This window comes from Zea mays, chromosome 3, assembly GCF_902167145.1.
Source record: "Zea mays cultivar B73 chromosome 3, Zm-B73-REFERENCE-NAM-5.0, whole genome shotgun sequence".
Taxonomy (NCBI): domain Eukaryota; kingdom Viridiplantae; phylum Streptophyta; class Magnoliopsida; order Poales; family Poaceae; genus Zea; species Zea mays.
In genome coordinates this window covers 11,860,898-11,876,066 of record NC_050098.1, presented here as the reverse complement: position 1 = coordinate 11,876,066, position 15,169 = coordinate 11,860,898, and the positions used below count along the sequence as shown (strand labels likewise).

Sequence of the window (15,169 nt, the reverse complement as noted above, 5' to 3'; positions counted from 1 at the left end):
GAAACCACAAGTGTCTTCAATCTATCTTCTAATGCTCAATCTGTCCCAGTCAATACTAATGAACCCACCGAAGCTCAATTTGTCCCATCTAATCAAGAATCAAGCCAGAGAGAAGGTGGCAGTGGGAGAAAGCGTAAGCAAAGCCATGTTGGATTAGCTCTTGAAAGTTATGTAGAGTTTAAAAAGATCCAAAATACAGAAACACTTGAAACTCTTAAAGAACATAAGAGGCAAGAGGATCAATTTTCTATTAGCAAGTGTCAGGCTGAATTGAAAGGAATGGATGGATTAACAGCCATGCACAAATCATATGCTTTGGAGCTTTTCGTATCTGCGATAAAACTGAGATTTTCTTAACAACAACAGAGCATGATGTTAGAGAAATTTGGCTCAAGCGCAAAATTAGGTATGCCATAACTTGAATCTACTAAGCATGCAATATTGTATACTACAAGCATATAATGTCATTTTATAAATGTAGGTTGCTTCGTGGGAGTGATGCATGGCCTGCATAAATGATATGAGAAAATTTGGTATGTTCTTTCAAGCATCTTTATTTCAAATTATGGCATACCTAATTGTCGGTTAACAAGATTTTTTGCATACTAACTTCTAATTGATTTGTTGCATGTTTGTTTTAACACTATGCTTCCTTGCAGTACTCTTTCCATCTCCTGTCGCTGCCTCTACCATATCTACCTGAAGGAACAAATTTGAGGGCATCTTTTGTTGACAGTGGCTTTAGTTTGCTATCTGGCACATGACTCATGAAAAGCAGTGTTTTGCTACAAACATTTTGTTGATAGTGGCTTTAGTTTGTGTTGATGCTTCAGTTTGCTGACGATGATGCTTATACTGTCTTTTACTACTTCGATTTGCTTGACAAACTATTATGATGACAGATAAAGTGTGATGTGATGATGGATGAACCAATTTACTATGCTTCAGTTTACTTTGTTTGATTTTCTCCTGATTTTTTAAAGTATTGTTTATAGCATCACATATATATGGATGAACCATTTTCTGATGATGGATAAAGTTCTCATTCAATATAATAGTATAGTGTTTTTGCTCAAGATGGATATTTTATCCCTTGGTTCCCAAACAGTGGCCGAGAAAATACATCCAAAAGGAAAAATCCACCCAGAAAATTTAGTGGCATCTAAAATCCCGTTGGTGGATATCTTCCCTAGGATTTTCCCACGTTGCTGCCAAACTAGCCCTTAGAAAAATAAGGTTCCAAACTAGCCCTAATAGAGTTTTTATCCATTGGGTATTAGTTACCCATTGATTATCTCTAATCTTTGCAGACAATAATTCAGGAAAGGAACAGCGGTCTGTGTAGTCAACAAAGCACGCCATATTTTGTAAGGGGAACGCTGGACTGCTAAAACATACATAGCCAAAGAAACAAATGAACAACATGTCCAGAATGTTAAGAAACAACCAACATCCATCCATCAATCCATGGATTTGCAGACATTGCCATGGTGATGTAGTTGAGCAAGAACGCGTGCCATATCTCATGCACACGGTATTAAACTAAATTAAACAACACTAACAGAGCACAGCAGCAGCAGCTTGTCATCGGTACTGTTTTCAAGCCTGCTCTTCACCATCTTCCACTTCGCCCCTCTCTTCTGCAGCAGCGGCCATCAGCTCATCAAATTTGTCGCTCTTTCCCAAGATTATCTCAATCTGAGGGAGAGGTTCATGTCAGTTTAATTCTCAGTAAAAGACGAATTGCATACAGTTAAAGATAGAATGACCAAACTGACAAACACAATGAATAGCTTAAGTACACTCAATTAAAGGTATAGTATTTCTGACCTTGGCCTTTTGGAATGGACGCCCTCTTGATTCGTCGTTTATTTCAACAGTAGAGGTCCTAATTTCTATGTAGGTTTAAGACACAAAGGGATGATTCAGAGCGGCAAATATAATAATATAGATTAGGCATAATCTACAAGACAACAAAGCCCTGAAGTCTCACTCTTTTCAACAGCAAATCCATTGTTCTTCAGAATTTCTGCCACGGTCACAACTGTTGCTATGGCTGGAAACAAAATAAAGCTTGGTTAGTGTGCCTCAAACAATACACTGATGCAGAAATTTGAAATGGAAAGCTTTTGTATCATTGTATGTTTTAACGAAAAAGTAGTATTGATGCATCAAATAAATCACATATAAAGATGTTAATTGAGCTTAAGTTATGTATCCAATAAAAAAAAATATCAGAATACCCTGACTAAGAGCATCTCCAAGATTACCCTGTACACCTATCCAAACTACTATACTTAAATTTAAGGCTAACCGTTCAACAGACACCCTAAATGAACTCCTTTGTTTAGTTGCATTATAAAAAACCTCTCTTCCACCCCCGAAAAATGGGGTATCTCAGCCTTCCATGTTTTTTCGTCCATATTGCTTACGTGTCATGTTTAAAGTTTAGGGCATTAAGATAAATGGGAACTGCTGTCGAAGTGACAGATTTAGAAGAGATAAATGTTTAGCCTACATGAAGAAATAGGGGACCAAATTTATGATCGCTCTTGGAGATGCTATAACAACATGAAGAGTCAGCAATCTACTTAAAATGCAAGAGAACTTTCCGTAATAAGGCATGAGATTGCAAGTCAAAAATTCATACGACAGATGATAATCTTTCTGTAACAACATGAAGATCAGCAACGGATGATTATCTTTCCTTTCCTGCATCTCTAATGAATACTTTGAATACAGGAGATTGCAAGTCAAAAATTCATATAACTAAATTCCGGAACCCCAAACAGTGTTCAACATGGTTCTTAAGGCAATAAGGCAAGACATGGTGATGGACCACCTTCTAATCGCCTAAGGTGACACCTACACGATCGCAAGGTGATGTATACCATTCTGAGAAACAGGAAGCCAGCAGCATGAAGGAAGGAAAAACAAAGAAAAAGGAGAAAGAGGGCAGGAGACTTAAGGGGCTGCCCCAGCCCACTAGCCACCCTATATAACCATCCGTCCATCCCCCAACTTGCCTATAGCCTATACGTTTCCAGAACTCCTTCCTTAATCTCCTTGCATGATGCTGCCAGCAACTCCTCTGCTCCTCCTCCCTGCTTCTTCTCGGGCCCTCATTGAGTCGTGTGCTCTCAGATCAACTGAGCTTCTGTCCAGGTCGAGATCTATCGTGCCTCAATTGACAAGCGCGAGTTCTACAAGCCAGAGCTATCAGGGATTGGCAGCTGCTGGGGCTTGTTGGTTGGTAACATTGGTTTCCCTTCCACCCCCCTCCCGGTCTCTTTCTGTTTTTTTTTTCATTTTCATTTAGGGAACAGGGACGCCCATGCCATGATTTTTGAGTGTCTAGGCGCCTAGGCGACACCTTGAAAACCATGGTTCTCAGGCGAACCCCAAGTGGAAGTAGCTGCTTGTCTGTGGTCATCCAGAGCATGATAGCCATGTAATAATAACAATGCATTGCATAGCACTTGACTCAAACTTGGTAAGTTTTTCCTCGGACAATAAATCTGGCAAGTTGCATGACCAAATTCTAAGCTGTGCTCTGCGTGTCACAACTCACAAGGCAAATGCCGCCTAGGAACACTAGGAGCAAGTTTAGCAGGGCTCCAGGTCCTAAAATGGCTTCAGATTTAGCTCCTCTCCTGGAGTAGCTTCTCTGGTAGAGCCAGAACACTTTGTAGAAAGATATTTGACAAAAGGGTTTCGTAGAGTATTTTTGAGAGGAGCTGGTGCAAGTTAATATTTTGGGCTCCGGTTCCTTGGTGGTTTCAGGGGAGAAACCGGTTTTCTTTTTACCCCGTTTGGTAGGGTTTCTTCAGAAGCCAAAGCCAGAGCCTTCTGTAAGCCCTAGCAAAGGGACTCTAACTGCCATAAAAGCTAGGGTTTTAGCAATAATAACTAACACAGATCCAGCATTGAGAAACGTACAGAAAAGAACACGCGCCGCGCCGACGCATTCTGCGTCTTTACATCATATTTATCGGCGTACTTAATAACATAAACCAAATTCGCGGATAGAGGCATCAATGTCAAGCGACAATGCCTAAATTAACTTCACCAGTAATAAATATGTGCAAAAAAAGGGTTAGAAAGAAGGGCGAAGGAGGGACGCACCCATCCCAAGAGCGGATAGCTCTACATCGCCGTGCTGTTGCATATACCTCTGCACGGACCGAAGTAACCAAATCAGCCAGAATCTGGAAGCGGCGGGTGGGCAGGAGTATCACGGAAAGATGCGGCGCGTAGGGAGAGAAGGTCAGCCGTACCTTGGCGAGGTTGACGTAGAAGAAGAGGGGTTTTTTGGTGTTGGACACCTGGATGCGGTTGCTGCTGCCGCCGCCGCCCCTCCTCTGCCCCTCTCCGCCTGAAGCCGCCGCATCTCCGGTGACGGTTAGGTTCTTCACCCCCTCGGCGATCTCCTCCACCACCATGGTCGGTAGCGATCTAGCACGCCGCGCCGCAGCCGGATCGACGGGGTTGGTCGAGTGCTCACGTCTCCGCTTCCGGTGGCTCACCTCCTCCCTTCCTCTCGCGTCTTCTCGGCGTTGCGGCGAGTGCGGGTAAAACGAGGGAGGAGAGGCCCGGTCGGACGGCCCCGCGCGTGAGTGATGATGCGTGGGCTTGACGGACTCAGCGATGGGATGTCACGGCCCAACCTCCTTAGCCGACGATTCAAGCAGCCCAAATGGAAGCGGCCCACTCAGAGGACAGCGGCTCATGTGCCGGAAGCTGGTAGCTGGACACATAAGAGTCAATCATTTTCTACAAACAACTGCTGAACTCAATCACTTGTTGTCGTCCCGTTGCTCAACAGTTTTCCCATTAATATAGAAACTTTTGTACCAGAAATAAAAAGCATCTCCAATTATAGCCCATCGGAGATGTAACATATATATCTTCTTATCATCTCCATAGTGTATGAGACAAATGCATGCATTTCGATTAAAGTTGTATTCTATGGTTACGATTCTACTGAATATATCTTTTTGATTATGTCAAAAATCGATTTAACTATATAGGGCTTATGACATCCCCCTCTACGCCTTGTGGTAATGATTACTCTGGCACTACGACCTTTACCACAACGATGTCGTCAATGCACCAGTTTATTTCATCCCATGTGGATCGGACAGTATTGATGCCTCCTTTGGTAGGGCTTCTTCAAAGGCTCCTTCAACGGCTTCTTAAAAAAATCTACCAAAACGGAGGCTCTTTGATGAGCTCTTCCTTGAAAAGAGGGATAAGCTCCTCTAAAAAACCAGCAGGAACCGGGAGCCAAAAAAAAGGAGCTTCTACCGGCTCCTCTCCCATATTTTTCTCTTCGTCGGTGCTACATCGTAGGAGAAACTACAGTAGGAGCTATATTTCCAACCAAACATGGTGCTCTTTCTATAGCTCTTCCTAAAAATAAGGAGGGAGCTGTTTTCTTAGAGGAGCCAGAGCAAAGGTTAAAACTGGCAAGGAAGAGCCCTACCAAATGGGGCCTGACTATTGGGAGGGGTTAGGAAAGATTTTGACTTACTATAAATTTAAACCTACTCAATCCCCTCCGATCCATATAGACTAAGATTAAAACGAGCAGGCCCTAAGCCGGTAAAGGTTCTCGCTTCGAAGTGGCAATGCGCACGCACTTCCTTCCTTAAATCGTTGGCACATGCAACACACTATTTGTTGCCTCTAGGCTTGAACATGAATACCTTGCAGATTGGTGGAGTCGAGCGAGAAAAAGGAAACCATCTCTCGTCCCAATTCACAGAAATAATACTCTATCATCATTTTGAGTCAAATCGAAGGTACAACTAAATATGTTGAGTGAGGTGTTACAACTAATTTCTTCACTTGGAGCTATTTATATGCTCAACTTAGTCATTTAAGGAGTCTTGCCTCTCTTATCTATTAAAGTAGCCACTTAAGAGTTTAAAATCTCATGATCAGTAACCTCATTAGTATATAGAGAGTGATTTGTGTCATTGTGTGCGACCACCACCCTCATGACTTGATATGGTTGATCAAGTGAGAGTCTAGTGCTTGTTATTTTTAGTGATCGGCATTACCTAGATAGTTAGATGGCGATCTAAAGTGTGGTGTTCTCTAGAGAGCTTGTGAGTGACCTGAATCGTCCACATACATGGTTGTCTGCGGTTCACCATGCCCGAGCAACGAAGAACCCGCTCACAGAGAGCACTTGGTCCTTGCACAGATCAAGAGAGAGCGACACCCTTGCATCAGTGCTCCAATGAGGATTAGTGGAGACTCTTGACTCTCCGAGAGTTCGGCAAAACATCGAGGAGCCTCATAACCATGTCCTTTGTGCATTTACATTTAAACAATTCAGTTTAGTCATTTAGATTCTTAGAATTGGGATTCTACTATAGGGTTCAAAATTAGGGTACAAAACTATCGGGTACCGTAATTAGGGGTACCCCCAACACTCCTAAACATGGCTGATAAACACCTTCAGAACAGACCATAAATGTGGCAGAACCTCCCAAGTTATTGGGCCAACATGCACCTGTCCTTGTCTCAAAGACCTCAGACAGCTATGCATGTGCACTAAATAACTTAACAGGATCTGTCCGATTGCCCCAAGGACATCGGATAAACCACTTACAACCAGAACCGCGGGATTAAGTAAACACAAATCACACACATCAACATCTTTGCAGCGGAAATCTTATTACCAAATTTTACAAGTTACAAAAATTTTACTTTGTATGATCGGAGTGATTACAAAGGTGATTCAAAGAAATAACTTTAAACTGTTATAAATTATTTATAAGTTTGAAATATATGCTAGTTCAAGTGACCATCCTCAATAAGAAGGTAAAGACGGGGTATACTTATATAAGAAGGCCGAGCCCACCGGCACTTAACACCATCACAGCAGCACAAAACTATAACCTGAAAAACAACAGGGAATAAAACCCTGAGTATGGAATTACTCAGCAAGTCTTACCCGACTAAGGAAAAGACTCTCAAGGGTATGCTGGATAAATAGGAATCAAGGAGAGGCTTTAGCAAGAATCAACTTAGATACTTTTGCAGAAATAGCTTACTAAAGTGAGTCCTTACTTTCAATCTTTTAACGCCATATTAAGTATTAATAGACTCTATTTGCATCTAGTCTAATTTCAACATCTCATCAATACAACATCATTTTTATCCATAGTGTTCACATCCTGACTTTAGGTTGCAGGGCAGTGACCAAGTCTTCATAACCGCGAAGGTACGGCGATCCGAATCGATTATACTCAGCTGAGGATCTCCAATCACACGACATATGTAGCACTTAACCCTTGCATATGTCAACCCGCCACCGGGGTTCTTAAGACCGGATCAGGTTCACGCAAACCGAGAGCACAGATACACCACCGTCCAGCCTCTTGCCACGGAGGGTACACGCTACTCTCGCCACCGCTCCACGCCCATTTCGTGTTATCTTATTCCGGCCTTAGTCTGCCCGAGGCAAGGCTTACCCATGACGAGGCATGTGACCAGTTAAAGGGTCCTCGATCATCAAGCCTACATACGCGTTAATCCTTAATCAACCTGGGTAGAACATCACCTGTTCCTAACTCAAGTCTCGATTTACATACTTCCATCCTTAGGATTGTTTCTGTTCCCAAGGATGAAAAGAGCATCACAGGGAGCTTTGCAGTAAGATCCCACCATTGCTCCAAATGAAAATATTCTTGCAGGTAGAAGCCATCCTTTCTCGAGTTAAATTAAGGACAACCTCTATCCACAAGATCTAAGCAAGGCTAAGCATTTTTGTAAATCATATTTTGATACTTCACAGAAGTATCTATAAAGGTATGGATATCAAGGAAAGCAATGCATCAAAGGGTTTCAAGCAATTCCTATGAACCTAATGCACATTTCACTAGACTTAAGTGTGCGAAAAGTATTTAAAAACACAAGGAAAGGGGTTGCATGCACCGGGGCTTGCCTGGAGTAACACTAGGTTAGTGTTGTTAGACGACGTCCACTTGGCGAGTATCCCTCGACCGAGCACTTGCTTGATTTAACCATCTTCAGGTTGGTCCATCAGCTTCACCATGCGGAGTAGTCCACGCTTGGGGTCGACTTGACTCAAGCTCTCCGCATCTCGTGGTTAATCAACGTACCTAAATGATTTGCATAATGCACATGAATGCATATAAACAACAATATCACAAACCTAAATAAGGCTACACGACGGTGAATTAAACACCTAGCGTCGAGGCGTTGTACAATTTTATACGGAAACACTAGTTATTAATATATGACTACGCGCAATAATTACGCTTCTCGAACCTAACGCAAACATCACGAACATCAAACTATACACAAGAAATACAATTAGCCTAATCACACTTATCAGTTAATTAATTAAATTCTGAACTAATCCCTTGCCTTATAAATTATACTACATCTTTATAGGTGATTAAAATATTTTATCATCACACATGCCTATCAAAATTCTACTCGGTCCACTAATTCAGCTAAGTGACCGGAATAGCGACATAACTCGCTATAACTGAATCTGGCTCGATACTCGCAAAAACCGCGAAGTCGACGAGAGGTTCGCGACTTATGCAATTTATCAAGCACCTTAATGCGTCTCGTACTAGCACATCAATTTATGCAACGATCGAACTATTTTGGATAATTTATCAGTTTACCGTTTCAATAGCCGACTCGAATCCGCGAGATCGGTAGTTGATAGTCGCCTAGAGGGGGGGTGAATAGGGCGAAACTGAAATTTACAAATATAAACACAACTCCAAGCCGGGGTTAGCGTTAGTAATAATAAATGAGTCCGCAAGAGAGGGCGCAAAACAAATCCCAAGCGAATAAGCAAATGAGACACGGAGATTTGTTTTACCGAGGTTCGGTTCTTGCAAACCTACTCCCCGTTGAGGAGGCCACAAAGGCCGGGTCTCTTTCAACCCTTCCCTCTCTCAAACGGTCCCTCGGACCGAGTGAGCTTCTCTTCTCTAATCAAAGCCGGGAACAAAACTTCCCCGCAAGGGCCACCACACAATTGGTGCCTCTTGCCTTGATTACAATGGAGTTGTGATCTCAAGAACAAGTGAGAAAGAAAAGAAGCAATCCAAGCGCAAGAGCTCAAATGAACACGGCAAATCACTCTCACTAGTCACTAGGGCTTTGTGTGGAATTGGAGAGGATTTGATCTCTTTAGTGTGTCTAGAATTGAATGCTAGAGCTCTTGTAGTAGTTGAGAAGTGAAAAACTTGGATGCAATGAATGGTGGGGTGGTTGGGGTATTTATAGCCCCAACCACCAAACTTGACCGTTGGCTGGAGGCGTCTGCTCGATGGCGCACCGGACAGTCCGGTGCACACCGGACAGTCCGGTGCCCCTGCCACGTCATCACTGCCGTTGGATTCTAGCCGTTGGAGCTTCTGACTTGTGGGCCCTCCTGAGTGTCCGGTGCACACCGGACATGTACTGTTTGATGTCCGGTGCACCGGCATGGGCGTGCCTGACGTCTGCGCGCGCTGCGCGCGCAATAAATGCACCGCAGGGAGCCGTTGGCGCCGCAGAGAGACGTTGCTCCGATGGCACACCGGACAGTCCGGTGCACACCGGACAGTCCGGTGAATTATAGCGGAGCGGCTGCCGCGCGAACCCGAGGCTGGCGAGTTCCTGAGGCCGACTTCCCTTGGCGCACCGGACACTGTCCGGTGTACACCGGACAGTCCGGTGAATTATAGCCGAGTCGCCTTGGAATTTCCCGAAGGTGGCGAGTTGGAGTCTGAGTCCCTTGGTGCACCGGACAGGTACTGTTCACTGTCCGGTGGCACACCGGACAGTCCGGTGCGCCAGACCAGGGGTGCCCTCGGTTGCCCCTTTGCTCCTTTATTGAATCCAAAACTTGGTCTTTTTATTGGCTGAGTGTGAACCTTTTTCACCTGTATAATCTATACACTTGGGCAAACTAGTTAGTCCAAAGATTTGTGTTGGGCAATTCAACCACCAAAATTATTTAGGAACTAGGTGAAAGCCTAATTCCCTTTCAATCTCCCCCTTTTTGGTGATTGATGCCAACACAAACCAAAGCAAATAGAGAAGTGCATAATTGAACTAGTTTGCATAATGTAAGTGAAAAGGTTACTTGGAATTAAGCCAATATAACTACTTACAAGATATGCAAGGAATGTTTCTTTCTTATATAACATTTTGGACCACGTTTGCACCACATGTTTTGTTTTTTTTTTTTTTGCAAATTCTTTTTGTAAATCCATTTCAAAGATCTTTTGCAAATAGTCAAAGGTAAATGAATAAGAGTTTGCAAAGCATTTTCAAGATTTGAAATTGTCTCCCCCTATTTCAAATGCTTTTCCTTTGACTAAACAAAACTCCCCCTAAAAGAGATCCACCTCTTAGTGTTCAAGAGGGTTTTGATATACCATTTTTGAAATACTACTTTCTCCCCCTTTTGAACACAATAGGATACCAAATGATAAAGACTTTTGGAAAGCACTAAGTTTTTGAATTTGGTGGTGGTGGTGCGGTCCTTTTGCTTTGGGCTCATTTCTCCCCCTTTTTGGCATGAATCGCCAAAAACGGAATCATTAGAGCCCTTGAAGTAAGTTCCTCCTCTTTGGTCATAAATGAATGAGTTAAGATTATACCAAAGACGAAATCCGGTCCTTTTGCGTTTGAGCTTTTACTCTCTCCCCCAAGGATGAAGTCCTTTTCCTTGATGCTCATTTCTCCCCCAAAGAAGAGAGAGTTGCTCGGAGTGGTGGCGAAGTATGAGTTACGGAGTGGAAGCCTTTTTCTTCGCCGAAGACTCCAATTCCCTTTCAATATACCTATGACTTGGTTTGAAATAGACTTGAAAACACATTAGTCATAGCATATAAAAGAGATATGATCAAAGGTATTCAAATGAGCTATGTGTGCAAGCTTAGCAAAAGAAATTTCTAGAATCAAGAATATTGAGCTCATGCCTAAGTCTGGTAAAAGATTGTTCATCAAGTGGCTTGGTAAAGATATCGGCTAATTGATCTTTAGTATTAATGTAAGAAATCTCGATATCCCCCTTTTGTTGGTGATCCCTAAGAAAATGATACCGAATGGCTATGTGCTTAGTGCGGCTATGCTCGACGGGATTGTCGGCCATTTTAATTGCACTCTCATTATCACATAGCAAAGGGACTTTGGTTAATTTGTAACCGTAGTCCCGCAGGGTTTGCCTCATCCAAAGCAATTGCGCGCAACAATGTCCTGCGGCAATGTACTCGGCTTCGGCGGTGGAAAGAGCGACCGAATTTTGCTTCTTTGAAGCCCAAGACACCAAGGATCTTCCCAAGAACTGGCAAGTCCCCGATGTGCTCTTCCTATTGATTTTGCACCCCGCCCAATCAGCATCCGAATAACCAAGTAAATCAAATGTGGATCCCCGAGGGTACCAAAGCCCAAACTTAGGGGTATAAGCCAAATATCTCAAGATTCGTTTTACGGCCGTAAGGTGGGATTCCTTAGGGTCGGATTGGAATCTTGCACACATGCAAACGGAAAGCATAATGTCCGGTCGAGATGCACATAAATAAAGCAATGAACCAATCATCGACCGGTATACCTTTTGATCCACGGACTTACCTCCCGTGTCGAGGTCGAGATGCCCATTGGTTCCCATGGGTGTCTTGATGGGCTTGGCATCTTTCATTCCAAACTTGCTTAGAATATCTTGAGTATACTTTGTTTGGCTAATGAAGGTGCCCTCTTGGAGTTGCTTGACTTGGAAGCCTAGAAAATACTTCAACTCCCCCATCATCGACATCTCGAATTTCTGTGTCATGATCCTACTAAACTCCTCACATGTAGACTCGTTAGTAGACCCAAATATAATATCATCAACATAAATTTGGCATACAAACAAGTCATTTTCAAGAGTTTTAGTAAAGAGTGTAGGATCGGCTTTTCCGACTTTGAAGCCATTAGCAATAAGGAAATCTCTAAGGCATTCATACCATGCTCTTGGGGCTTGCTTGAGCCCATAAAGCGCCTTAGAGAGCCTATAAACATGGTTAGGATACTCACTGTCTTCAAAGCCGGGGGGTTGCTCAACATAGACCTCTTCCTTGATTGGTCCATTGAGGAAGGCACTTTTCACGTCCATTTGATAAAGCTTAAAGCCATGGTAAGTAGCATAGGCCAATAATATGTGAATTGACTCAAGCCTAGCTACGGGTGCATAGGTTTCACCGAAATCCAAACCTTCGACTTGTGAATACCCTTTGGCCACGAGTCGAGCTTTGTTCCTTGTCACCACACCATGCTCATCTTGCTTGTTGCGGAAGACCCATTTGGTTCCTACAACATTTTGGTTAGGACGTGGAACTAAATGCCATACCTCGTTCCTCGTGAAATTGTTGAGCTCTTCTTGCATTGCCACCACCCAATCCGAATCTTGAAGTGCTTCCTCTACCCTGTGTGGCTCAATAGAGGAGACAAAAGAGTAATGTTCACAAAAATGTGCAACACGAGATCTAGTGGTTACCCCCTTATGAATATCGCCAAGGATGGTGTCGACGGGGTGATCTCGTTGGATTGCTTGGTGGACTCTTGGGTGTGGCGGTCTTGGTTCTTCCTCATCCTCCTCTTCTTGATCATTTGCATCTCCCCCTTGATCATTGTCATTATCTTGAGGTGGCTCATCTTCTTGATTTTGCCCTTCATCAACTTGAGCCTCATCCTCATTTTGAGTTGGTGGAGATGCTTGCATGGAGGAGGACGGTTGATCTTGTGCATTTGGAGGCTCTTCGGATTCCTTAGGACACACATCCCCGATGGACATGTTCCTTAGCGCGATGCATGGAGCCTGTTCTTCACCTATCTCATCAAGATCAACTTGCTCTACTTGAGAGCCGTTAGTTTCATCAAACACAACGTCACATGAGACTTCAACTAGTCCAGTGGACTTGTTAAAGACCCTATATGCCCTTGTGTTTGAGTCATAACCAAGTAAAAAGCCTTCTACAGTTTTAGGAGCAAATTTAGATTTTCTACCTCTTTTAACAAGAATAAAGCATTTGCTACCAAAAACTCTAAAGTATGAAATGTTGGGCTTTTTACCGGTTAGGAGTTCATATGATGTCTTCTTGAGGATTTGGTGAAGATATAACCGGTTGATGGCGTAGCAGGCGGTGTTGACCGCTTCGGCCCAAAACCGGTCAGGTGTCTTGTACTCATTAAGCATGGTTCTTGCCATGTCCAAAAGAGTTCGATTCTTCCTCTCCACTACACCATTTTGTTGTGGCGTGTAGGGAGAAGAGAACTCATGCTTGATGCCCTCCTCCTCAAGGAAGCTTTCAATTTGAGAGTTCTTGAACTCCGTCCCGTTGTCGCTTCTTATTTTCTTGATCCTTAAGGCGAACTCATTTTGAGCCCGTCTCAAGAATCCTTTTAAGGTCTCTTGGGTTTGAGATTTTTCCTGTAAAAAGAATACCCAAGTGAAGCGAGAATAATCATCCACTATTACAAGACAATACTTACTCCCGCCGATGCTTATGTAAGCAATCGGGCCGAATAGATCCATGTGGAGTAGCTCAAGCGGCCTGTTGGTCGTCATGATGTTCTTGTGTGGATGATGGACTCCAACTTGCTTCCCCGCCTGGCATGCGCTACAAATCCTGTCTTTCTCAAAATGAACATTTGTTAATCCTAAAATGTGCTCTCCCTTTAGAAGCTTATGAAGATTCTTCATTCCAACATGGGCTAGTCGGCGGTGCCAGAGCCAACCCATGTTAGTCTTAGCAATTAAGCATGTGTCGAGTTCAGCTCTATCAAAATCCACTAAGTATAGCTGACCCTCTAACACACCCTTAAATGCTATTGAATCATCACTTCTTCTAAAGACAGTGACACCTATATCAGTAAAAAGACAGTTGTAGCCCATTTGACATAATTGGGAAACTGAGAGCAAGTTGTAGTCTAAGGAATCAACAAGAAAAACATTGGAAATAGAATGGTCAGGAGATATAGCAATTTTACCAAGTCCTTTGACCAAACCTTGATTTCCATCCCCGAATGTGATAGCTCGTTGGGGATCTTGGTTTTTCTCATATGAGGAGAACATTCTTTTCTCCCCGGTCATGTGGTTTGTGCACCCGCTGTCGAGTATCCAACTTGAGCCCCCGGATGCATAAACCTACAAAACAAATTTAGTTCTTGACTTTAGGTACCCAAACTGTTTTGGGTCCTTTGGCATTAGAAACAAGAACTTTGGGTACCCAAACACAAGTCTTGGAACCCTTGTGTTTGCCCCCAACAAATTTGGCAACTACCTTGCCGGATTTGCTAGTAAGCACATAAGATGCATCAAAAGTTTTAAATGAAATGGCATGATCATTTGATGCATTAGGAATTTTCTTTCTAGGCAACTTGGCACGGGTTGGTTGCCTAGAGCTAGATATCTCACCCTTATACATAAAAGCATGGTTAGGGCCAGAGTGAGACTTCCTAGAGTGAATTCTCCTAATTTTGCTCTCGGGATAACCGGCAGGGTACAAAATGTAACCCTCGTTATCCTGAGGCATGGGAGCCTTGCCCTTAACAAAGTTAGACAAATTTTTAGGAGGGGCATTAAGTTTGACATTGTCTCCCCTTTGGAAGCCAATGCCATCCTTGATGCCAGGGCGTCTCCCATTATAGAGCATACTTCTAGCAAATTTAAATTTTTCATTTTCTAAGTTATGCTCGGCAATTTTAGCATCTAGTTTTGCTATATGATCATTTTGTTGTTTAATTAAAGCCATATGATCATGAATAGCATCAATATCAACATTTCTACATCTAGTACAAATAGATACATGCTCAACAATAGATGTAGATGGTTTGCAAGAATTAAGTTCAACAATCTTAGCATGAAGAATATCATTTTTATCTCTAAGATTGGCAATGGTAACTTTGCAAACATCAAAATCTTTAGCCTTAGCAATCAAACTTTCATTCTCTAATCTAAGGCTAGCAAGGGAAATGTTTAATTCTTCAATCCTAGCAAGCAAATCATCATTATTATCTCTAGGATTGGGAATTGAAACATTACAAACATGAGAATCAACCTTAGCATTTAAACTAGCATTTTCATTTCTAAGGTTGTCAATCATCTCACGGCAAGTGCTTAGCTCACTAGATAATTTTT

At 42.9% G+C, this 15,169-nt stretch overlaps 1 protein-coding gene across 1 annotated transcript; it reads right to left on the bottom strand.

The window, feature by feature from the left end:
• Positions 1 to 1,381: 1,381 nt before the first annotated feature.
• Positions 1,382 to 4,579, bottom strand: LOC103649688 (Alba DNA/RNA-binding protein). Its single transcript, NM_001301562.1, has 5 exons — positions 4,278 to 4,579; positions 4,126 to 4,174; positions 1,994 to 2,056; positions 1,831 to 1,895; positions 1,382 to 1,698 (listed from the first exon to the last, which is right to left on the bottom strand). The coding sequence occupies exons 1-5, from the start codon at positions 4,440 to 4,442 to the stop codon at positions 1,600 to 1,602; spliced, it is 441 nt and encodes a 146-aa protein (NP_001288491.1). The 5' UTR covers positions 4,443 to 4,579; the 3' UTR covers positions 1,382 to 1,599.
• Between the last annotated feature and the right edge of the window lie 10,590 nt (positions 4,580 to 15,169).